The sequence below is a fragment of the Mustela putorius genome, unplaced genomic scaffold (genome assembly GCF_011764305.1).
Source record: "Mustela putorius furo isolate JIRA1106 unplaced genomic scaffold, ASM1176430v1.1 tig00003834_pilon_pilon_pilon, whole genome shotgun sequence".
Classification (NCBI taxonomy): Eukaryota; Metazoa; Chordata; class Mammalia; order Carnivora; family Mustelidae; genus Mustela; species Mustela putorius.
Genome location: NW_025421987.1, coordinates 26,711,030 through 26,735,922, shown reverse-complemented (window position 1 = coordinate 26,735,922; position 24,893 = coordinate 26,711,030). Strand labels below are relative to the sequence as shown.

The window sequence follows — 24,893 nt, the reverse complement described above, 5'->3', positions numbered from 1 at the left end:
AGACTAAATAGAAAAAGAACTCAGATTCAATAATGTTAAATTTTAAGGAAACACTCAACACAAGATAAAAATGGAAATGACATTAAAATAATAGCAATCATATATTAAATATGACACTGTTTAGTTCTCATAACCCACTAAGGTTGATTCTACTATAACCTACATTTACACCTGCTGAATTTGAGGTGCAGAAAGGTTTAAGAACTCAAGTTGAGTGCCATCAGAACTACTTTCAGTTTGAAAAAAGAATGTTAAATCTCTATATCTAAACTATTTCATTATCAGTCATAATAGATGACTACCTAATATGAATAATCTGGCTATTACTGGAAAACACAATAAATATCGAAAAGATGAAATTAGGTTGTGTGATAGTCATGGTCTGAGTTATGAGCGTATGAAAATAAGAATTTCAGGAAATAAGAATTTCAGAACTTTACAGCCAGAATAAAGATCACATGTCCAACTTCCTTATCTTCCAGGTAACAAAGTCAAGTCCTGGAAGAGTACTCAGTGACTTGCCCCTGGTCAAATAGCGAGAGACTTAGAACTAGAATGATAATTAATCTCTGGATTCCTACACCAATACTTCTAATGTATTATAAAACAAAAATGAGATAAAAACTCAAATTCTCAAAGCCAGGGCAAAACAAGAATAAACTTAAATAAACAGAAATTGATATCAAGATGTACCTTAAGAAAAACCTCCATTTCAAGTCCATTTGAGGTGGATAGTTTTGCTTTTAAATGTAGTTTCAAAAGTTGTTATTCTAACTAGATGGATCTTATGTTTTAATGGAGTAATAACAACTTGGTGAATAACTTAAAAGAAAAACCATAGGTTACTTACTTTCTTTTAGGTATGATGAGAGACTATGAGTCAAATCATTGGCCTTGAGGAAACAGGAGTCTAGAATATGACAAACATGCTTTGTAGAGGATTTTGCAAACATACACATGATCAGAACAGATCCATTGTGAATGTATCTTCTGGAATAAGGTTGTAAAACATTAGTGAATGGGGCTTATTATATATTTTAAAGTGTTGTCCAGTATTTAAAACAATAGCAGCAATAAGAGCAAGTAAGCTTTTAACTGTCAATGATTTCTTTTCTTTTCTTTTCTTTTTTTAAAAAAAGATTTATTTATTTATTTGACAGAGAGAGAAACAGCAAGAGAGGGAATATAAGCAAGGGGGAGTGGGATAGGGAGAAGCAGACTTCCCACTGGGCAGGGAGACAGATGTGGGGCTCGATCCCAGAACCCTGGGATCATTAACTGAGCTGAAGGCAGATGCTTAACAGCTGAGTTGCCCAGGCACCCCTGTCCCTGATTCTTAGAGTAGTGAAATAGAAGCTTGTTCTATCATTCAATGAACTTATGAAGAATGTTTATTTTTCAAATCATGGAATAGGCAATATACAAAGGTAAAGGGGAAAGAGTTAACAAATCTAGGTAGAGAGGCTCAAACTCACTAGTCATCATAGAATTGCATATTACAATGATGAGGATATACTGCACACACCCATTAGAATGATAGCAGTTAGAAAGAGGTATAATACTGACTCTTGTCAAGAATGTAGGGTGATAAGCCTCTTGTGAAATGTAGGTGGAGGGGCAGCTGGGTGGCTCAGTGGGTTAAAGCCCTGCCTTCGGGTCCTGGGATCGAGCCCCACATCAGGCTCTCTGCTCAGCAAGGAGTCTGCTTCCCTTTCTCTCTCTCTGCCTACCTGTGATCTCTGTCAAATAAATAAATAAAAATCCAAAAAAAAAAAAAAAAGGAGATGTAGGTGGAGGTGTAAACTGGTAATAGCTATTCTGGAAAGTAGTCAAATTAAGTTGTATTTACTCTATGACCCATGATTACATTCCTGAGTAAATAATGGAAAGAAATTCTTATATGGTCTATAAAGAGATAAACGAGTATATTTATCCTATTATTATTTGTGATAGTGGGGAGCAGGAAGCAACCTAGGTGTCCATATCTGAGAAAATGGATGACCAATAGGTGGTAGATAAAATCACTGGCATACTGTTTAGCATTAAGAAGCAAGGAACTTGATGTGCATTAAGCCATATAGGCATATCTCAAAAAAGTGCTCAGAGAGGAAAGAGACAGAATGAGAAGGAATGAGAAGTTCAGCACATTGTTTAGATAAATTGTAAAGTGTACACACATACAACAACATGCATTTTACAAGCATATATACATATTTAAAAGCATGTATTAACACATTAGAGTGAATGCTCTGGGGAAAGTAAAGAGGAGTGTGGACTGAAGAAGAGTGGGAATAATGCATCAAAATACAACACAACACCAGAGTAAAAGACAATATAACACTAAAATAAAATATAAGGGCCTTGCTCAACCAAGGTCTAGTAATTATGTAGTATTATTTACTCTGTACCTGAGATGTATTAAAAAGCAGGATCATGTTTATTATTCTAATTCTTTCTATAAGAAAAAGGTTTTCTATGAACACAGTTGAGTGCTAGGGAGTAAACTATTACTAAATTTAAATTAATTTTAACATTAATATTGTGACCCAGCATATGTTACTCACATTATGTGAGTTAACTAACTTCAAAGATGTTGCTTCCTATACAGCTGTAGAGCCTTTGATGTTCTTAAAACTGTAATTTCCCAAGTCTGAATATGATCAGACTCACCTGGAGAGCTTTACCAAAGATACTGATTCCTAGGACGGACTCTTTTTGTTAGTAAGTCAGAATTCCTTAGGGGTGGGCCTGGGAATTTGCTTTTTAATTTTTGGGTGATTCAGTTGCTGCTAGCCTACAGGCATTTAGTACTGATCTAAACCACACTGCAGCTCTCAGTAGTACAGCTGAGTTAACTCCAAGAAATTCTTGCCTCAAAACTAATTAAGTGCCCATGTGTATGACATTAACAGTATATAGTGAACAATATTAATCGAAAAGACATGTTCCTGCCCTACAGACACAAATAACCTCAAATCAAAACCAACTTAGACACTCAGCAAACTAATAGGAACAGTACCTCATTATCTATATTCACCTTATATTTGTGCTCCTGCCCCTGCCTGTTCCAAATAACCCAGAGTGTGTCCCTTCTCTTACTTACTGTGGACTTCCTCTCTGTCCTTGGTTTCATATGTAGCAAACTGGGCCTTCTCCTAAATGGTCTCTTGATGCTTTTACTCACTGTGTCTCAGAATGGCCCAATTTCTTAACTGAAAATGAAAACCTGTTCTTTTTGTCTATAAAAGTATTTTTAACATTTTCCTTCCTTCCTAAACCAAGCCATGACCATACCTTCCTGTTTAACTATATAACTGAACTGTAATAGAGCAATAATATAATGTAAACTCACTCTGGAAATCCAATGACTTTAAAGGTTTCTTATGATCTCTGTATCTCTATAATGCTAGAAAATTAAGATTTATGATGTTCCATAAGTATACACAGCAGCAGCAATCCCACTATCTCACAAATCTTTCCTGAGTAGAAGGTGTACGCTAACAAAGAATGAAGGATAAAGCAACCACTGAGTCAAACTTCAGTTAAACTTTGAACAGAAGCTCTGCTATAACACTTCGTTCCTATGATACATCAGTCAGGACTTAGCTCTTCTCAAAGGAACTATGCCTAGACAGGAGTGGTTTCTAACTGTTAAAAAAAAAAAAAAAAGTACAAGGAATACCCTTTTAGGGAATTTAAGGAGTTCATTTCCACAAGAGCAAGATCTGGAGCTTTAGACTCCTCTGGGCTTTGTGAGTCTAAAACTCCAGATCTTGCTCTTTTGGAAATGCACTCCTTAAAGTCCTAAAGGATATTCCTTTTGGAAAAGAAACAGACAGGGGCACTCCTGTTTTCAAACTTAATGTACTTTTTTTTTTTTTAAAGCACATCACAAAGGAATTCTAAAAATTCAGGGAATGGGATGTTTTTCAGCTCCTTAAGCCTCTAGAAAGCATAAAGTTGTAATGGAAAAGGGAAATCAAGCTACCCTTGACTTTTTCCAACAGTAGTAATTAGATATCCCTAGTAATCTATAAAAAGCTCATCTGAAAGAGTGATACCCAGACCTTGTGTGGTTTGATTTTGTAACAACATCTCTTTACTCTCTGCCCCAAAGAGTTAGAGGATGTATCCAAGTTTTCAAATTAATTAAAATCAGTTGTTTTAAGAATTTTGCAGTATTTTTAACTTAATTATAAATATTCTAAGGCAGTAGATCTCGAACAACAGTAGGTTTAAGAATCACTTGGAGTGAGGTGTCAGCTTTGCTAAAAATGTGTAATTTTATTCCTATCTTTAGATAGTTTGCTTGAAAAAGTCTGGCCTGAGACCCAAAAACACTACCATAAAAACAAAACTATAACTAGAAATCTGTGATAAGGACAACAAAACTAAGAAGCTTATTAAAGCTAAAGTTGGGCACCTGGTGGCTCAGTTGATTGAATGTCTGATTCTTGGTTTCAACTCAGGTCATGACCTCAATGGTCATGACACTGAGTCTGGCATTGAGCCCCTGACCAGTCATTGGGCTCCCTGCTTAGCATGGAGCCTGCTGGAGACTCTTTCCCTCTCCCCTTCTCTCCCAACTTGAGTGCGCACACTCTTTTTCTCAAATAAATAGATAAATCTTTAAAAATAAAAAGCTAAAGTTTTTGTCTATAAAGGGTGAGTAAACTATGTTTCATATCTATACTTTTAATGTGTGCTTTATTTTTATTTTAATTTAGCTTCTATCTTCAACTAGGGATTCTTACTCCTTGAAGAATGCTAAAACAATGCACACTCAACAATTCGCTTTTTTAAAAAAATTAAATTACAAATCTTTCTTTAGACTGAACAGATACCATTTAGCATCTTAATGAAGAAATCATTCAGGGATGCCTGGGTGGCTCAGTTGGTTAAGCGGCTGCCTTCGGCTCGGGTCATGATCCCAGCGACCTGGGATCAAGTCCTACATCGGGCTCCATGCTTGGCGGAGAGCCTGTTTCTCCCTCTGCCTCTGCTGCCACTCTGCCTGCCTGTGCTCGCTCTCTCTCTCTCTCTCTCTGGCAAATAAATAAATAAAATCTTTAAAAAAAGAAAAGAAAAGAAATCATTCAAAAGTTACAACTATGAGGTTGAGGAAAGGAGTATTAGCACGTGAAAATACACTGATTCACTGACGGAGATACCTAGCCATAAGATACATAGTGTAGGAAAGAAAAACCCTTTTTGCTCCTCCTCATCAGGAAAGTTGATAGCAATAACAATGAGTTCTGCTAAATGACTAACTTCAGAACAGTAAGGGGAAAAAAAGGAGGGGAAAAAACCAAACAAGTCTGGCTGTACCTGGTAGGTTTAGTTCTTCTAATTCAATCACCGAACGATTACTGCTGTAATAGTCCTTCATCAGTTTCTGTAGGTCTTCAGGTGTCCCTGGTTTTGGCTCTGATTTTGCAAGAACATCTGTAATTTTCTTCTAAGACATGAGAAGAAAGGAAAAAAACCCAGGAAGATAGATTTTAGAATGATGTTAGCTTAGAATAGCTAAGAATCCTCTGGTACTTAATTAAACTGCACACAGATTTTGGTGATAACTGAGTATGCATGTGAGTTCTAATAGATACACTTGAAAAAACTTGAATACTTTTTGGACACAACTACCGCTTTGAAAAATGAATGGGATATCTAAAAGTCTCTTTGTAACTCTTGGTCTATGGCTTCTAGGAGAACTGAAATTTCTGTAGGAGTCTCCATTAATACGGCATTATTTTCTGTTAAAAGTCAATTAATCTTGTTGCTGTGGAAACCTCTCTTTAATCCTTCGAAGATTTTTATTCCCCAGAGTAGAATTTTGAGAATTTTTTACCTAACTTGGTTTTTAAGGCACTGAGTCTCACTTTGGGTTTCTTGGATTAAGGTAAAACCTGCAGGAGTAATCTGAGCATTGGAGCCCACTGCAAAGGACTGTAGACTCTTGACTGTCAAGTCTTAGGAGAGCGTCTTGAAGTGGCCCCATGGAAAGCAGAACAGGAATAACTTTACAGCATTTATTTTGATTTGAATTTACTTGTGCAGCATTTATTGAGTGCCTGCAATGTACTAGGAGCACACCACTGTTCAGTTAATTTTTACCACAAACTTCTCATTTCCTTCTAATGTTTCACCAAAGATCCACAAAGAGCCACTCCCTACCCCCACCTTTCCACCTCTTTCAACAATATCCTCATTTCTATACCACTGCCAAGAATAATCAAAGTTCTGTCAAATGAATTGACTTTTAAAATATGTCATCAGTAGGCACAGTTTAGTATGACCTCAGCCAAGGCTAAAACTATCTAGCAAGAGTTTTGACCTTGAGCCACCAAGAACTTAACACTCCTGAAGGCCATTAGTGTACAACCTATCAAAGAGAAGTTAAAGTCACTTCTTTAAGGACTTGCCAAACCTCAGCCAATTTGGCATCTCCCATCTTTCTATTTGGCCATTTGTGAGCAAAGAAAACATATGCACACATACTCTGAACTTTCTAAAAGCTTGCTGTTAAGTAATTGGTTTGAATCCATCTTCTTTACTCTAATCCCAATCATATTTCCTCTGCTGAATTCAACAGTAGACCCTGTTGGCAGGGAGAGAATTACACTGGTGTTTTCACAACTGTGGTGGAAGGTCAAAGAAAACCACACCTTCTCCAAGGTTGAGCCATAAAAAAGTCTGTACAGGAGCAAAAGAGTCTTCCATGCACTCAGAGGCAAGTATTAAAATGTAAGGGGAGACTTTTGCTTTAAATTATGGTTCCAAATTATGGTCAGAAGTGCCATATACTATGGTCATCTGGTTATTATTTTCTTTTTATTAATATTGTAAGTATAAGGTTTAAAAAACTGAAATGGATATGAAAAGAAAGTTGGTAAATTTCTTTCCAGCAGAGCCAGAAGGGCCAGAGGGCAGAGCAGCTTTGGGATCCTTTTAGAATTAGAAATCCGTGTCTTCTAACGACAATGAAAACAAAGGTGGATAACAAAGATGTCTGGTGCTCCACAAGATTGAAATAGGAATCAGAAGAATTTATTTTTAGCTCCAACAGAAACACTTAATACTTGTGACCTTAGGAAAGTCACCAAACCTCACTGAATCTTACAATCTCTAAAGTTGGAATTATAACAACTGCCTTATCAAAGTACACTATATAGAAATGTGAGGTAGATCACCTGCAGTTGTAAGAAAATTGTAAGAAAGTATGAATAATACCTTTCTTCTCTTCCTTGTCTTGGTGGCATCTTCTTTTGTTTCCTTTGGTTGTATCAAGAAACATTCTTTAGGCTGTAAAGAGATACAGATGAGGAAATTTTCATGTTAGCATGATGACAGGTCAACTAATGGTAGTAACCCCAGAGTACGTAGGCCATACAGGTATTCTTCGTAGTGTCTTGGTAATATTGTACAGACAGTGATGCTGGAAGACCAACAGGCTCTTAGGCAGGGGCTGGGACGAGGGAATCAAAAAGTGCCAATGAAAAATCAGAAAGTGCCAATGACTTGAGACTGGAAAAATCTTTGAACAAAGGTGAAAATGTGTGAGTGAGTGTGTATGTGTGTTTGAAGTGGTGGTGCAGGGTATTAAAGATTGAAGACAGTGGCCAGGTTTATAAAATACAGGCAGAGTAGATGTGATTAAAATTAAGATGTGGTAAGAAAGTCTTTGACTAGAGTGATTGCATTTGCCATGAACTAGCAATGTGTGAGCTTGTATTTCCAAGTCATTGGTTTACTATTTTGCTATTCATTCCTTTCCTCTTTCAATAAGCATTGAAAAACGGAAACTAAAAAATTACTTACATTTTTATAAAACCAGCTGCACCAAATGCCTTATCTATAGTGACTATAAAATGATGTTTCTGCTGATGTTCTAATAAAAGTCTCAGCACAATGGCATTTTGAGTAATCAGTTTTGCCTATTGCCTTGACCCCTGAGTACCCTATATAGTTTAATGCTATTTTTACCCTGAGTTTTTTTTTTTTTAATGTAGAAAAACAGGAGATTTGGATTAAGACCTTGATTTATAAAATAGAATGCCTCAGATTCCTTATTTATTAATCATACACAAGAATATAAAATGTTTCCTGTGCTGGCTCTTTTATGCAACATTTTCAAACAAGTTGCCAAGTTAGATATAAAATATGAGTGAAAACTTATTCTCAGTTTTTCCTGGATTAAGTTTCCATCCCAACTAGAAAGTACTCAGTTTAAGCTGGTAAGCTACTAACTAAAACAATCTTGTCTCTGCTGGCTCTGTTTAAAATGATTATAGATGAAGCTTTCTGTTAAAGTTTGCAGACAGCCTGTGATTAAGAATGCCTATGGTTTGAAGCCATATATATATATATACATATATATATATATGTATATATATATATATACTTTTTTCAAGACATGGGGACAGGACCAGCAGTTTCTAGACTCGGTTTCAGTTAGTAGAAAAGCAGATTCAAAGGTTCGGGATTAAAGTAACATGGGAATCTTGAAATTTTAGCTTCTTCTCAGTTAAAACAAAAACCTGCCAAAAGCAATTGCATCATAGCTAAAGAAAAGATATTATGACCTCTCTTATTTTGAAAGTTAAGCTGTCTTGTGGATGCAGATACATGCCAATTTGATGTTGGTACATGCCAATTAGAAACTGGGCCAAGGCCACTAATATGTCACAGAAGCTGCCAGATGGTCATAAGAGTCCAATTACAGGCCAGGCCAACATTCAGTTCATGCTTGTAAGGCAAAGGCCTGGATATGATTAGCAGATCCCTCAAGGCATACTGTAGTATCTTGTCACCAATATCAAGGTTTTTGGGAATTAGATGTAGAAACCTGTTCCATTTTGTTATTTAGCATTTAGGGTGCTCTCTAACAGTATGTTCAATGTGCAAAGTTGTATTTATGTTAGGTTTACAAAGCCAAATAACTCTAACATGACATAAATTAAATCTGGAAATGAGCTCTGTTATAGGGATATGGCCTGTCCAATTCTGGAAGAAAAAAATAAAACGTAATTCTGAATCATGCATAGGAAAAAAGAAACATACTCGATGAACTTGTTTTAGTTAAGATACTGCACGAGTTTAAATGTTAGGTTCAAATTCTTAGATCATTCTAAAGGAAATACAGTATATTATTTGTTTTCTGGGAGCAGTTGCCTTACATGGTTAAGGGTGGATAATAATGAAGAAGCTAAGTTTATGGAGACAATTTCAACAAAGGTGAGATGGCTTTATGAAAAATACAAAATCCATTTCATTAAAAAGTCCTAAATATAGCCATGTGCCTTACAAATACTGAGGTTTATCTTCAGAGAGACTAGGTAAAAAGATATAGAAGACTCAGGCCAGACTAGCTAACCATTTCTGGAAACCAATTTCAATAGTATATTTCTTTGACAGTTGATAAGAAATTTCTTTTTTTTTTAATTTTACTTTATTTTATTTCTTTTCAGTGTTCCAAAATTCATTGTTTTTCATTTCTCTTCATTTCTTTACACGAAATCTAGTAATTTTTTAAAGCATAGCTTAAATATGTAGTTTAAAAATTTAGAAATATATATGAAAAATTAATCTTTAAGTGAAGCATTTGAGGCATATTCTCAAATCCTTAAAGTGCCAAAAACTATATCCTTTAAGAATGATTCTTCTAGTTAAACATGGCAAATCAACTTCAAAAATGCCACTAAACTAAAAATGAAGGCAACTGAAAAAGGTATAAATTTATAAGGACCACACAATCAGGAGAGAACAATAGTAGTGGAGAGATTTCAACAACATTTTAGAAAATGGAAAATGATTGAAACTGGATGGAAGTGATTTAGCAGAAAGGAAGAGCTAGCACCTAGGTTTCTGGAGAGGTGGAAGCTAATAGTCGGTGAAGTTGTTTGACCTACTGGAGAAAGGGTTTAGTAGTTGGAGACACAAGGTACTACAGACAGTAAAGAGTTTTAAAAGAAGGACTTTGGTTGAAAGTTTATATTTAGAATGATTAGTCTTCTTCCCACCCCTCATTGGCTATATCTCCTGCCCAGAAGCCAAGCAACTATCTGGTTAATGCTTGCTTTCATCTTGATCTTCCTGGCAGCAGACAGAAGGTTTATTCTCTGGAAAGAACAAGAGGACCCAGAAATCTGGCAAAGGAAAAATAGGACACAGGTTGAGACTCACTTCCTTTTCCTAGGCAAATTTCAAATGTCATGAGCCAGGCTTATATATTACATGCAGGAGCCTACTGAATTTTTCTCTGGAAAAATGAAATGGACTAAGAGAGATGCCACAAGAGAGTGACATTTGGTGGGCATAGTAAATACAGCTTGCTATCCTAGTACTCTGCTATGAAGTTCACTAATCAACAAGCCTCACACATGCACAAAATATTCCATCAGCTTTTTAGTGTCTCTTTTTAATATGAATCGACAGCTAAGTGTCCACCATGAGAGCAAATAAACAACAAAAAGATAAAAAGTTCAAAACAATTATAATCAATATTCTCATATAGATAAGGGAAGAATTTCAGCCATGAGACATAAAAGAGAACAAGAAAAATCAGAATAAAAATGTAGGAGGAAGGCTTGAAGATAGAGGAAATCTCTCTAAAAGATGAAAAATGTAAGAATACTAGATAGAAAATCAGCCCAAGAGATTCAACATCCCAATAAAAGGTATTATAAGAGGGACCATAAAAAACACTGGGAAAGGAGTGATCAAAGAAATAACAAAAGAAAAACTTTCCAGAACTGAAGGAAACTTTCTAGAATATGAAACTCTAAACTGCATGCCCATTATGTATACAATATAATGAATATTAAAAATATCCACACTGAGGAGCATCATTGTGAAATTTCATATCATGGACAAACAAAAAAGACTAAAAATTTCTGAAAAGGAAAACAATAACTTACAAAATACAAAGATCCAGAAACAGAATTGTGTTGGACCTTGCAGCAGCAATAAGGCAAGTTAGGACTTAATACAACAATGCCTTCAAAATTATGAGTAAAATCTATTTGCAAATGAGACTTTTATACCCAGCCAGACTGTGAGTCAAGTTAAGAGTAAAATAAAGGTATTTTCAGGTATTTTAGGTCTCAAAAAATTGATTTCCCATCCATAGATAGTAAAGACTATATTCCAGCAAAATAAAGGGCTAAATCAAGAAAGAATAAGATATGGGATTCAGCAAATAAGGAAATACTAATACAGGAGTGTTGAAGGGACAGTAAAGAGAAATCTCAATTGGTCAACACACCAAGAGAATAACCAGCTCAGAGTGGAAAAGGAGTACAGAGGCCTGCAGGGAACAGCAATGAGTGATCTATTTGAGCATATGGAAGATATTATTCATGGACATGTGGAAAAGATATTGGAATATATGGAAAGAATTAACAGTAGGAACACAACAAACTAGGCAAATGAAGAAATGAGGTAATTATTAATGCCATGAAAACAAAGAGTTGTATAAGAAAGGAGGAATGATTATAGCTTTCCCCCCATCAGCAGTGAACAGTAGTTTCATGATATAATCATGAGATACTGATGACTGTTTTAACCAAAATGTGATATTGTGTTAGCAGGGGAATTAGCAGTTAGAGAGGGAATACAGGGTAGATGGGAGAGCTGTGTCCTCATATGCTACCTCAGGAAGTTAAAAGATCATGTCAGGAGCTGATAAAAAAAAAAAAAAAAAAAAAAGAAAGAAAAAAGAAAAAAAAACAGTACAAACTATATATTAGCAAATATGAAAAATAGCTAAAAGCTAAGGGTAGTTTCCTCTGAAGAAAGACTTAGCATGAGAGTAGAAAAGGTGATGCTGCTTTTTTATGAAAATGTTTTAATAGTGTTTGATTATCACTTTGGTAAAAAAAAATTAAATTCCCATTTTACAACAAAAACAAATATGTTCATTGTAAAAATAAAAAAAAAATTAGAACTTTTTTTTAGTTTCTTTTGGGTTTAGTCAAAAATTATTTAGTACATACCCATCAAAATGCCTCAAATTAAACAGTGATAATTCCAAATATTTACAAGGATATAAAGCAACCAAAACTATTATACATGGATGGTGGGAGTACAAAAATGGTACACTGGTTTTGGAAAAAAGTCTGTCAGTTTTTAGAAAACTAAACAAGACTCAGCAATTCTACCCCTATGCATTTACTCAAGAGAAATAAAAATGTCTGTTCACAAAAAGACATGTATGTGAATGTTCAAGGCAGATTTATTCATAATAGCTCCAAACAGGAAGTAGCCTCAGGTATCCATCAATAGAATAATAGATAAACTGGGGAGTACTCATATAATTGAGTATTATGAAGTGTTAAGAACTGAATTGTACCCCCTCTCTCCCATTCATATTTTGAAGTCCCAACCCTCAATGTGATTGTATTTGGAGACTGGGACTTTAAAGAGGTTGTAAAAGTTAAAGAAGGTCCTAAGGGTGGGGTCCTAATCCAATAGGACTGGTGTTTTTATATGAGGAGGAAGAGACACCAAGGAGACACACACAGCAGAAAGACCACGCAAGGACACAGTGAGAAACTGGCTATCTGTAAGCCAAGGAGAGAGGCCTTGGGAGAAACCAAACCTGTTGACACTTTGATCTCGGACTTCTAGTCTCCAGAACTGCGAGAAATAAATTTCTGTTGTTTAAGCTACCCAGTCTGTGGTATTTTGTTATGGCAGCCTGGACAGACTAACGTGCTTAGCAATGAAAAAAAAAAAAAAAAGAATCACTATACATCAACAGGATGAACCTAAAAAACACTGCACTGAATAAAAGCCTTGAATGAAAGAGCATATCCTACATGATTTCATTTACATGACATCAGAACAGTGGTTGGCTCTGGAGCATGGAGTCTGGAATAGCGATTTGGAACTGGCATGAAAGGATTTTTGGGGTGACAGTAATGTTCTTTAAACTGTGAGGTTTTTTTTTTTTTTTTTTACTTTTACAAGGTTTATTTGTTATTTTACAATATTTTTTAAAAATTTATTTATTTATTTTCAGCATAACAGTATTCATTATTTTTGCACCACACCCAGTGCTCCATGCAATCCGTGCCCTCTATAATACCCACCACCTGGTACCCCAACCTCCCACCCCCCGCCACTTCAAACCCGTTGTTTTTCAGAGTCCACAGCCTCTCATGGTTCACCTCCCCTTCCAATTTCCCCCAACTCCCTTCTCCTCTCTAAATTTTATCAATTTGTCAAAACTCTGTGAATGGTACCTTTGACATTTATGCATTTGATTGCATATCAACTTCACCTCGAAAGGAAAAAAGAAAATCTTTAAATACTGAACTTCACTTAATGATATACATGCTGAAATGTCTGGGAGGAGTGTACTGATTTTGCCAATTATTTTGAAATGTGGCAAAAATTAGGTGATTGATGGATGAATAGTGTTTCTGAACACACTGTAAAATTTTGGACTTTGAGGACATTGAGGGTGAGTGCCGGCAGAAAGTAAGGAAAATCTTATCAGAAACTGGGGGGGAAGAGAATCTTTGTTATGTGGTGGTACAAAGTTTAGCAATACTGTTGTCTGCAGGCATGTGGAAAATAGAAAATGTGTCTAATGTTATGGGTAATCCAATGAAGGAGATTCAAATAGTGTTGAGGGTGTCACCAACTTTCTTCTATGGCTTACAGTCAAATGGAAAAGGAAGAAGTTAAATTGAAAAAAGGACTATCGAAGAAGTCAAGGTATATGCGTGCAAATCCATCAACACCTCAGAAAGAACAAAGGTGGTACCTCAGAGTACTATTCGGTTACATAAGAGCTCTAAAGAAATTAAAAGTGTGTCTCACAGATTCTCTCAAACATGCCCTAGGAAGCTTAAGAAGTACTGTTTCTCCATTATCTAAGCAGGCATCCATGGAAGAGAAAACTTTATCTGGAAAAGATTTGTGGGGGTGACTTCTGCTCAATGGAGTAACCCCAATAAGAACCACAGAAGACCTACAAAATTCTTCAAGGTGTTATATATTCAGAAATACCTCTAGTTTGAGCTGAAAAGGTGAGAGATGAAATACAATGAGGAAAAGTCATTGAACCCTGAGAATTCTACTGTCAAGAAGCAGGCTGAAAGAACTGTTCATTGTAAATACAAGCTACGTCTCATTAAAAAAAAAAAAAAAAGAAGGATGACTCAGAGGGCAACACAAAGAACCCAAAAGCATAGCGGAGAACCATGGAATGACCTCGGGAACCTGGGCCTTAACACTTAATAAAGAAACTCTCAACATTTTCAAATGCTGTAGGACGAATGGCTCCTTATGCTAATTACTTGAGTAGAATTGTCTCTAAAAGTTAGTCTATGCTTGTATTTGTTTCCCAGGCTGAGAAGAAATGTACTCAAGGAGCTATACTTAAGGAACTAAAACCAAGGACCCTCAAATGCCCCTGAACCTGATTAGAAAATGAAATTTTAAGCACTGAGCTCATGCTGTAAAAGGAAGGGACTTTGCTTTCCTTGGGAGGGGTGAATATATTATGCATATGGGAGGGATAAATTCCTGGGGACCAGAGGGCAGACCAAGGAAGCTAGATTCTAGAATAGCTATCAATGATCTCCAGGTATTCATACTCACCTTTTGAATTACTGACTCGATTCCTTTTTTTTTTTAAGATTTATTTATTTATTTGAGAGAGATAAAGAGAGAGAGAGAGGAAAGGGTGGAGGGAGAGGAAGAGAGAAACTTAAGCAGATGCTATGCTGAGCGCGGAGCCTGTTGCAGGCCTTGATTTCAGACCCTGAGACCAAGACCTGACTGAAACCAAGACTTGGATGCTTAACTGACTGAGCCACCCAGGTGTCCCAAGAATAATCTTAAAGATGAAGAGTGCGAGAAATATGAAATTATCAGTGCTCAAATAAATTAATATTAAGAAAATATAATTGTTGAGAAAGGTGACTAAAGAGGGAAAAGAATAAGTACTCTTACTGAGGAGTCCTTTATGATCTGAGGAGCTAAGCAAAAGGCTACCTTAAAAAAAAGATGCCCAGTGTGGTTTCTGAGGGAGAGAGGATGGGTCACGGAACCATGGCTATTGACCTCATGGAGCCATCAATGAAAAGTCACAAAACCCCTCGTAAGGAATTATATTCTGGGAACCATAATTACAAAATCACTAGGGTTGGCTCTGAAGTGACTGATGTTGAGGAGGGAAGAGGGTGATGCAATCTCTAGAAGTAGGGAATTCATCATCTTTTTGGAAGCAATATCTGGAAAAAAAGAAGTATTGGCAAATCTTTATACTTACATTATTAAGGAGGCCAAAGATGATTATTTAGATGTGAAATGGTTGCTAGAGATGATGTAGTTGTATGGGTAAAAAACTTTTATAAAGTTATAAATCTGCTGCTTGAAAATACTGAACAGATGAGAGGCATGGACTCAGTAATAGAAATGTGAGGCCCAGCTATGGCAAAAGAGGGAACTCGATCTAACCCAATATATATACTCACCTGTTGATATTTAAGGCTAAATGCATATTATATCAGGTGGCATAATGCCAGGAAGTTCCTATAAAAGTATAAAAAACCCCTTAAAGAACAGCAAAGCAGGGCACCTGCATGGCTCAGTTGGCTAAGTGTCTGCCTTTGGCTCAGGTCATGTATGGGATCAAGCCCCCATACTAGGCTCCCCACTCAGTGGGGAGTCTGCTTCTCCTTCTCCCTCTGCATGCTCCCTCCTCGCTTGTGCATGCACTCTTTCTCTCAAGTAAATAAATAAAATCTTTAAAAAACAAGGAAGAGTAAAACAATGAAACAAGTTTGAAAAAAATTCAAAACTTAAATATAGCACAAAATAATTTCTCTTTTCTTTTGTTTTGAGCCAGGGGAAAAATATAATAAGTTACCATTAAAAAACAAATACTCTGTTACATCTGTCAAATGAATCAAGTGGCTAGCACTGTGCTAGGTACTATAGGGAAAACAAAAGAAGACCTTGTCCGCCAGTCGCTTATGAACAAGTTGATTCTCAAGCTCTATGTATGTAAACAACTCTAGAAGGATTCGCAAGGTCAGCCTGCCAATAAGAAGGTCATCCTTAGGGTGGTCAGATGATTTCCAGGGGAGAAGAGTAGCTGGAGAGAGAGAGGATGGGAACCCACAGAGGAGCAAGAAGGGCTATTTGTGCAGTCAAGGGCAGTGGAAGAGAGATCCCAACTCAATCAAGGGTGGGGGGGTTGGAAGAAGGACACTGGGTCACCAGAGTCTAAGAAACTCCTGTGGGTAGTAGGTGGCTTACAAGTGGAGACACAAAGGGCTGAGAAGGGAAGAGTAGTGAAAAAACTAGAATCCTGGTATAATCATCTAATCTTTCATTTCACAAATAATGCCAATTGAGGGTGAGGTTCTGTGCTAGGTGCTGTGGAGATGCACAGTTAAACTCTGTCCTGGAGGTATACAGCCTGGTATGGGAACCAGGAGCAAGATGAAGAGCACTCATATGAGGCAGTGGGGAACAAGAAGTTTTTACTGAGTTCTCTGGCTAGAGAAATTAGGACAGACTTGGAGAAAGGGGTTAGGGCATTTGGTCTACCTAAAACTTGGGTTCTTTAAAGTAATTTGGTAGTTAAGGACATTAGAGTGTGGTTAAAATGAGCACTACAATCTTAAACTTTTGTAATTTTTTTTTTTCTTGGTAGAAAATAGCAACAGCATGGGACCAAAAAAGCACATGAAGACATGTTGAATCCAATTTTCCTAAATTGAAAGAGAAGGGACAGGTAAAAAAGGGACAGATGAAAAGCAGCAGCATCCTCAGCTCCTGGCTCACAGCCAGCCAAGTGGGACACGACTCCCATGTCTGTGAACCTCAGATAATTTGTAAAACAGGGTACTCCCTACCTCACAGGGCATAAGGTATTCCCTACTTCATAGGATCATTTAAGTCATTGTGTCTTGCACATTGCTTATGGAGAGTCCTCAGTAAATGGCATTTACTATTGTTCAAACATAAGTTGAAAAAGATAGGTGAATGCTCAAGAAATGGGGAATGTATTTCGCTTTCTCCTCTCCCACTTTTCCCTCTTCTTCCTATGATTCTCTGACATTTATCTAACTTGATGGTTGTAAGAAAAGAAGAGCCAAGGAAGAAGGAGCTTAAAAAAGGTAAAATTTAGCAATGTGGACAAAAAGACCATAAAAAGAAGTAAAGGCAGAGACTTGGGCAAATTTAATTTTTCTTTAGTGAGTCTTGAAAAAGTAAGGAACTAGCAAGAAGAAAATCAAGAAAGAAAGTAAGGGAAAAAAAGCCCATGGGGGTCTAAAGAAAGATACTTGGAAATAGAGGCCAGAGTCAAAGAAGGCATGACTATGGCGTGGTCAGTATGATAAGCAAAGGTAAAATTAAATTCCACGTTGGTGAAATAAATCAAAAGGCTAAGGATGTTAACCTGTAGGCTTTCTGACGGAATGGCTGAAATTAAAACTGAGGTGGGAGTCTGGGAAGATGGCAGAGTAAGAGGATCCTAAGCTCACCTCATTCCATGGATACACACCCAAGTAGCAGCCACATCAGTGCAATGAACAAAAAAAAATGACCCAGAGAAAGATTAAAATCACACCATGCACCTTTTCTGACTACAATGGTATGAAACCAGAAATCAATTACAAGAAAAAACACAAATACATGAAGCTTATGTAACATGCTACGAAACAATGAATGGGTCAACCAAGAAATCAAAAAGGAAATAAAAAAATAAAGGGAAACAAACGAAAATGACAACACAACCATTGGCAATCTTTGGGATGGAGCAAAACTATTGAAAAGGGAAGATTATAGCAATATAGGCCTTCCCTAATAAGCAAGAAAAATTCCAAATAAACAACCTAACCTTAGACCTAAAGGAGAAAGAAAAACAAAAAACAAAAAAATAAAGCTTAAAGCCAGTAGAAGGAAGGAAGTAAAGATTAGGACAGAAATAAATGAAATAAAGACTAAGAAAACAACAGAACAGATCAATAAACCCAGGGTTGGTTATTTGAAAAGATCCAACAAAATTGATAAACCATTAGCCAAACTCGTCAAAAACAAAAGAGAGAACTCAAATCAAGTCAGAAATGAAAGAGGAGAAATAACTGACATGACAGAAATACAAAGGGTTATAAGAAATTATTATGAAAAATTATATACCAACAAATTGGACAACCTAGAAGAAATGGATAAATTCTGAGGAACATATAACTTCCCAAAACTGAATCAGGAAGAAATAGAAAATCTGAACAGACTGATTACTGGCAATGAATTCAAATTAGTAATAAAAAAACTCCCAACAAACAAAAGTCCTGGACCAGATGGCTTCACAGGTGAATTCTACCAAACATTTACAGAAGAGTTAATACCCTTTCTTCTCAAACTGTTCCAAAAGCTACAAGAGGAAGGAATACGTCCAAATTCATTCCATGAGACCAGCATTACTGGGATACCAGAACCTGGTAAAGACACTACAAAAAAAGAGAACTGTTGGCAAATATCTCTGATGAACATAGATGCCAAAATCCTCAACAAAATATTAGTAAATGGAATCCAACAGTACATTTAAAAAAATGACTCACCACAACCAAGTGGGATTTATTCCTGGGATGCAGGGTGGTTCAGTATTCTCAAATCAATGAATGTGATATATCACATCAACAAGAGAAAGGATAAAAACCATCTGATCATTTCTACAGATGCAGAAAAAGCTTTTGACAAAGTACAACTACCCATTCATGATAAAAAACTCTCACCAAAGTAGGCTTAGAGGGAAGATACCTCAACATAATAAAGCCCATATAAGAAAAACCTGCAGCTAACATCATACTCAATTGTGAAAAACTGGGAGTTTTCTTCTAAGATCAGGAACAAGACAAGGATATTTACTCTCACCACTTTTATTCAACATAGCACTGGAAGTCCTAGCCACAGCAATCAGACAAGAAAAGAAAGAGATATCCAAATTGGTAAGGGAAATTTCACTATTTGCAGGTGACATGATACTCTATATAGAAAACCTGAAAGACTCCACCAAAAAACTACTATAATGGACAAATGAATTCAGTAAAGTAGCAGGATACTAAAGTAATATACAAAAATCTATTGCATTTCTATACAACACTAATGAAGTAGCAGAAAGAGAAAATAAGGAAACAATCTCATTTACAATTTCACCAAAAATAATAAAATACCTAGGAATAAACTTAACCAAGGAGGTGAAAGACTTGTACTCTCAAAACTATAAAACACTGATAAAAGAAATTGAAGATGGCACAAATGGTAAGATATTCCATATTCATGGATTAGGAGAACAAATTATTAAAATTTCTGTATTATCCAAATCAATCTACAGATTTAATGCAATCCCTATCAAAATACCAACATTTTCTACAAAACTAGAACAAATAATCCTAAATATGTATGGAACCACAAAAGACCCTGAATAACCAAAGCAATCTTGAAAAAGAACAAAATTGGAGACACTGCAATCGTAGATTTCAATACATATTACAAAGCTATAGTAATCAAAATGGTATGGTACTGGCACAAAAACAGTAGATGAATGGAGGAAAATACAGAGCCCAGAAATAAACCTATGTTTTTATGGTCAATTAATCTATGACACAGGAGGCAAGAATATGCAATGGGAAAAAGACAGTCTCTTTAACAAATGGTGTTGGGAAAACTGGACAGCTATCTGACAAAGAATTAAAATCTGACCACCTTTTTACTCCATACACAAAAATAAACACAAAAGGGATTAAAGACCTAAATATGAGACTTGAAAGCCCAAGATTCTTAGAGGAAAACAGACAGTTATCTCTTTGACCTCAGCTACAGAAACATTTTTCTAGATATGTCTCCTTTGGGTAGGGGAACAAAAGCAAAATCAAACTATTGGGACTACATCAAAATAAAAAGCTTTTGCATAGAGAAGCAAATCATCAACAAAACAAAAAGACACCCAACTGAATGGAGATGTTTGAAAATGATATATCCAATAAAAAGTTAATATTCAAAATATATAAATAACTTATGCAAACTCATCACCAAAAACCCAAATAATCCAAGTAAAAATGGGCAGAGGATATAAATGGACATTTTTCCAAAGTAGACATACAGAGATGGTCAGGAGACACATGAAAAGATGCTCAGTATCACCAATAATCAGGAAACTCTAAGTCAAAACCACAATGAGATATCCCCTGACATCTGTTAGAATGGCTAAAATAAAACACAAGAAATAACAAGTGTTGATGAAGATGTGGAGAAAAAGGAACCCTCCTGTTACCGTTGGTGAGAATGCAAGCTGGTGCAGCCACTGTGAAAAACAGTATGGATGTTTCTTAAAAAGTTAAAAACAGGGGCGCCTGGGTGGCTTAGTGGGTTAAGCCACTGCCTTCGGCTCAGGTCATGATCTCAGGGTCTTGGGATCGAGTCCCGCATCGGGCTCTCTGCTCAGAGGGAGCCTGCTTCCTCCTCTCTGTCTGCCTCTCTGTCTACTTGTGATTTCTCTCTGTCAAATGGATAAATAAAATCTTAAAAAAAAAAAAAAAAAGTTAAAAACAGGGGCGCCTGGGTGGCTTGGTGGGTTAAGCTGCTGCCTTCGGCTCAGGTCACGATCTCGGGGTCCTGGGATCGAGTCCCGCATCGGGCTCCCTGCTCGGCAGGGAGCCTGCTTCCCTTCCTCTCTCTCTGCCTGCCTCTATGCCTGCTTGTGATCTCTCTCTGTCAAATAAATAAATAAAATCTTAAAAAAAAAAAGTTAAAAACAGAGTTACCGTATATTCCAGTAATTCTACTGGGTTTATCAAAACAAAAACACTAATTCAAAAAGTTATATCTGCAGCATTATGTATAGCCACCAAGATATGGAAGCAACCTAAGTGTCCATCCATAGATGAATGGAAAAAGGACATGTCTCTCTCTCTCTCTCTCTCTCACACACACACACACACACACACACACACACAAAGACACACAAAGACACATACACAGACACACAGACACACACACAAAACGTAATATAACTCAGCCATAAAAAAGAATGAAATCTTGCCATTTGTAACAACATGGATGGACCTGGAGGGTATAATGTTAAGTGAAATAAGCCAGCCAGGGAAAGACAAATACCATATGATTTCACTCATATATAGAATTTAAGAAACAAAGCAAAGGAACAAAGGGCGAAAAAAGAGACAAGCCAAAAACAAACTCTTAACTATAGAGAATAAACTGGTGGTTGCCAAAGGGGAGATGAGTGGGGGAAAGGGTAAAATAGGTAAAGGGGATTAAGAGTACACTTATGTGTACTCTTATGGTGTACTCTCATGTACTTTCATGGTGAGCAGTAAGTAATGCATAGAATTGTTGAATCATTATACTGTACACATGAAATTAATAGAACACTGTTAATTATAGTTGAATTAAAAATGTAAAATAAAATAATAGCAAAAAGAAAAAAACAAAACGTAAAACTGATATGCAGCTTTGGAGCAAAATATTTAATGGCTGGAGAGAAACTGAGGTGATTACATATTAAATATGTGTATCTTTCTGTAGTCCTCTATCCCAACAGGAAAAAATAACAAAATAAAGAAGATGAAGTGTTATTTACTATAGTAATCATCGCTTTGGTGCTTACTCTTTGCCAACCACTGTTTGAAGTGCTTAACAAGTATTAGCTATCTATCTATCTATCTATCTGAGAGAAAGAGAGCAAGCACAAGAACAGGGAGCGCCAGAAAGGGAGTAGCAGGGTCCTTGCTGAGCAAGGATCCTGATGTGGAACTTGATCCCAGGACCCTGGGATCATGATTTGAGCCAAAGGCAGATGCATAATCCACTGAGTCCCCCAGGTATCCCAAGTATTAGCCATTTAATCTCTACTGCAAATCTGTGAAGGAAATATACTTATTATCATCATTTTACCAACGAGGAGACAGAGGCACAGAGAGTTTAACTTGCTCAAGGTTGCACTACTTGTTGGTAAACTGATTCTCATAATTATCCTGAGCCTAGTTACAAACTGGGTAGAGTCACCCTCTCATGGGAATGAGTTTAGGGCCACTTATAACAATAATAAGACCACAGATCACTGCTATGAAGAAGATAATAATTTTAATTGACAGTAGGTAATCCTTTTAAAAAAATCACACATGGTTACCAATCAGGTTTGAGGGATACATAATATGAAAGGGCTGCAAATGGATGTGAGTGGCCAGTAGAAAGATTAAGAAGGAAAGAAAAGGTTCTAAGTCCAGGAAGCAAAGTGTATCAAATGACTTTTGGTAATACTGAAGGTAGAAGTCTCGTGATAAATATTCGTACAGTGGACCACGACTCGTGTTAGGTAGACATGAGACCCTTAGAGTCTGCTGGCATGGTGCTGTAATCACGCAGTGGTATGATAAGTAATTTTATATATCTTTATACTATTTTTCTTTTCCTAGGAACTGTAGCAAACAGTGTACTACTGGATCTTTGGTAAAGATGTGGTACAAGAATCTAAGATAACATTATTATAAAATACATGTATATTGGAAAAAAATATTAGGGGGGAAATAGACCTTGCTTATCATCAATGAAGCATGTTTTTTCCCAAGGAAAGAGGATAAAAAGCTTCCTTCAAAGTCCACCAACAACTGATGTTAAAGAACAGGGAACGGTATAGAGGAGTAGAAGCTGATTCCAGAATTTAACAGTTGTGACTCCTACAGTACTGTCACCTGTTTGGTCTTCTTTGACAGGGCTGGTACTGGAGCTGTCTCCTGCTGCATTTCTGGGTCTCCTCCTCCTTCACCACCTGATGCTTCTACAAAATATAAAGTTTAAAAATTAGAAAAGCATCTCTCTCTCCTTCTTTCTCCCATTGCTAGTACAAACTTGGTACCACCTCTCTAGAAAGCTCTATGCCTTGATTCAGTAATTCTACCTCTAAGAAGCTGAATTCAAGGAAACAATCCAAAATATAGAAATTTAAGCACCAAGATGTCAGTCTAATTCATAAAACTGCAAAACTGAAGATTATCTAGATGTCTTACTTTTGAGAATGTTTAATTATGCAGCACCTAAACTGATTTTACAGATATTAAACTCCTCATTTTCAGATAAGAAAACTGCTGTTTAGAGGGGTAAGGCAATTTGCCCCAGGTTACACACCTGGAAACCCCAATCTATTTGAGTCCAAAGTCTTCTCCACAAATGATACTGCCTGACCTGAAAAACAATAGCTCTTGACACCTGTATGCTAGCCCGAGGGGGAATGTTAAGAAATGGTGACAAAAAGATTATAGATCATGAGAAACAATTATTTTGAATTTCTAAAATCTTTCAACAATGGAAAAAAAAATTCTTACTCTAAGAGTCAGGAAAAATCAAAGTTTTAGGTTTTTCTGTCTATAAAGCTCTCTTGAAGAAACACAGCAACCACAGTCTCTTCCCATAATGCCATACTGCCTTCCAGATTTTAGTGGTTGCTTTCCTTATCTGTCTATCTATCTATCTATGCTTCAGATCCCTATTGCTTTTTCTTAATCTAAATTTTAGTTAGTGAACATACAGTGCAATATTGGTTTCTGGAGTAGAATTCAATGATTCATCACTTATGTACAACACCCAGCACTCATCACAGCAAGTGCCCTCCTTAATACCCACCACCCATCTAGCTTATCCCCCACCCAACTCCCCCATCAACACTGTTTGTTCTCTATAGTTAAGAGTCTCTTACAGTGTATTTCCCTCTCTCCCTCCCTTTTTTTTTTCTTTCTCTCCTTCCCATATGTTCATCTGTTTTCTTTAAGTTCCACATATGAGTGAGATCGCCTGGTATTTGTCTCTGACATTTCACTTAGCATAGTACTTTCCAGCTCCATCCAGGTCTTGCAAATGGCAAGATTTCATTTTTTTTTTTTTTTTAAGATTTCATTTTTTTTGATGGCTGAGTATTATTCCATATTGTGTGTGTGTGTGTTTGTTTGTGTGTGTGTGTATACACACACTCCACCTCTTCTTTATCCATTCATCAGTTGATGGACACTTGGGCTCTCTCCATAGTCTGGCTATTATTGATAATGCTGCTATAAACATCGGGGTGCATGTACCCCTTTGAATCTGTATTTTTTATCCTTTAGGTAATATTTCATAGTGCAATTGTCGGATTATAGGATAGTTCTATTTTTAAATTTTTGAGGAGTCTCCATAGTGTCTTCCAGAGTGGCTGTACCAGTTTGCATTCCCACCAACAGTGCAAGAGGGTTCCCCTTTCTCTGCAACCTGGCCAACACCTGTTGTTTCTTGTGTTGTTAATTTTAGCCATTCTGACAGGTGTGAAGTGGTATCTCAGCATGGTTTTGATTTGTATTTCTTTGATCATGAGTGATTTGAACATTTTTTTCATGTGTTGGTTAGCTATCTGGATGTCTTCTTTGAAAAGATGTCTATTCATGTCTTCTGTCTATTTTTTCTTTCTTTTTAAAAAGATTTTATTTATTTATTTGACAGAGATCACAAGTCGGCAGAGAGGCAGAGGGGGAGGCAAGTTCCCCGCTGAGCAGGAAGCTGGTTGCAGGGCTCAATCCCAGGACCCTGGGATCAAGACCTGAACCAAAAGCAGAGGCTTTAACCCACTGAGACACCCAGGTGCCCCTTCTGCCCATTTATTAACTGGATTGTTTTTTGGGTGTTCAGTTTGATAAGTTCTTTATAGATTTTGGATACTAACCCTTTATCAAATATGTCACTTGCAAATATCTTCTCTCATTCCATAGGATGCCTTTGTTGATTGTTTCCTTCCCTATGCATAAGTTTTTATCTTGATGCAGTCCCCAAAATTCATTTTTCCTTTTGCTTCCCTTGTCTCTGGTAATGTGTCTAGTAAGGAGCTG

At 36.6% G+C, this 24,893-nt stretch overlaps 1 protein-coding gene across 2 annotated transcripts in view; it reads right to left on the bottom strand.

Moving 5' to 3' along the window:
• The window catches only part of CMSS1 (cms1 ribosomal small subunit homolog), a 383,251-nt gene that overhangs the window by 13,050 nt on the left and 345,308 nt on the right, over window positions 1–24,893 (bottom strand). The window contains exons 2-5 of one of the 2 annotated variants that reach the window (XM_004771920.3): window positions 22,737–22,822; window positions 7,231–7,302; window positions 5,329–5,458; window positions 851–910 (exon numbers count right to left, since the gene is read on the bottom strand). In XM_004771920.3, the coding sequence (XP_004771977.1) occupies window positions 851–910; window positions 5,329–5,458; window positions 7,231–7,302; window positions 22,737–22,822 (348 nt within the window). The remainder of the gene's footprint in view (window positions 1–850; window positions 911–5,328; window positions 5,459–7,230; window positions 7,303–22,736; window positions 22,823–24,893) is intronic. The other variant, XM_045088259.1, reaches the window with a different exon arrangement.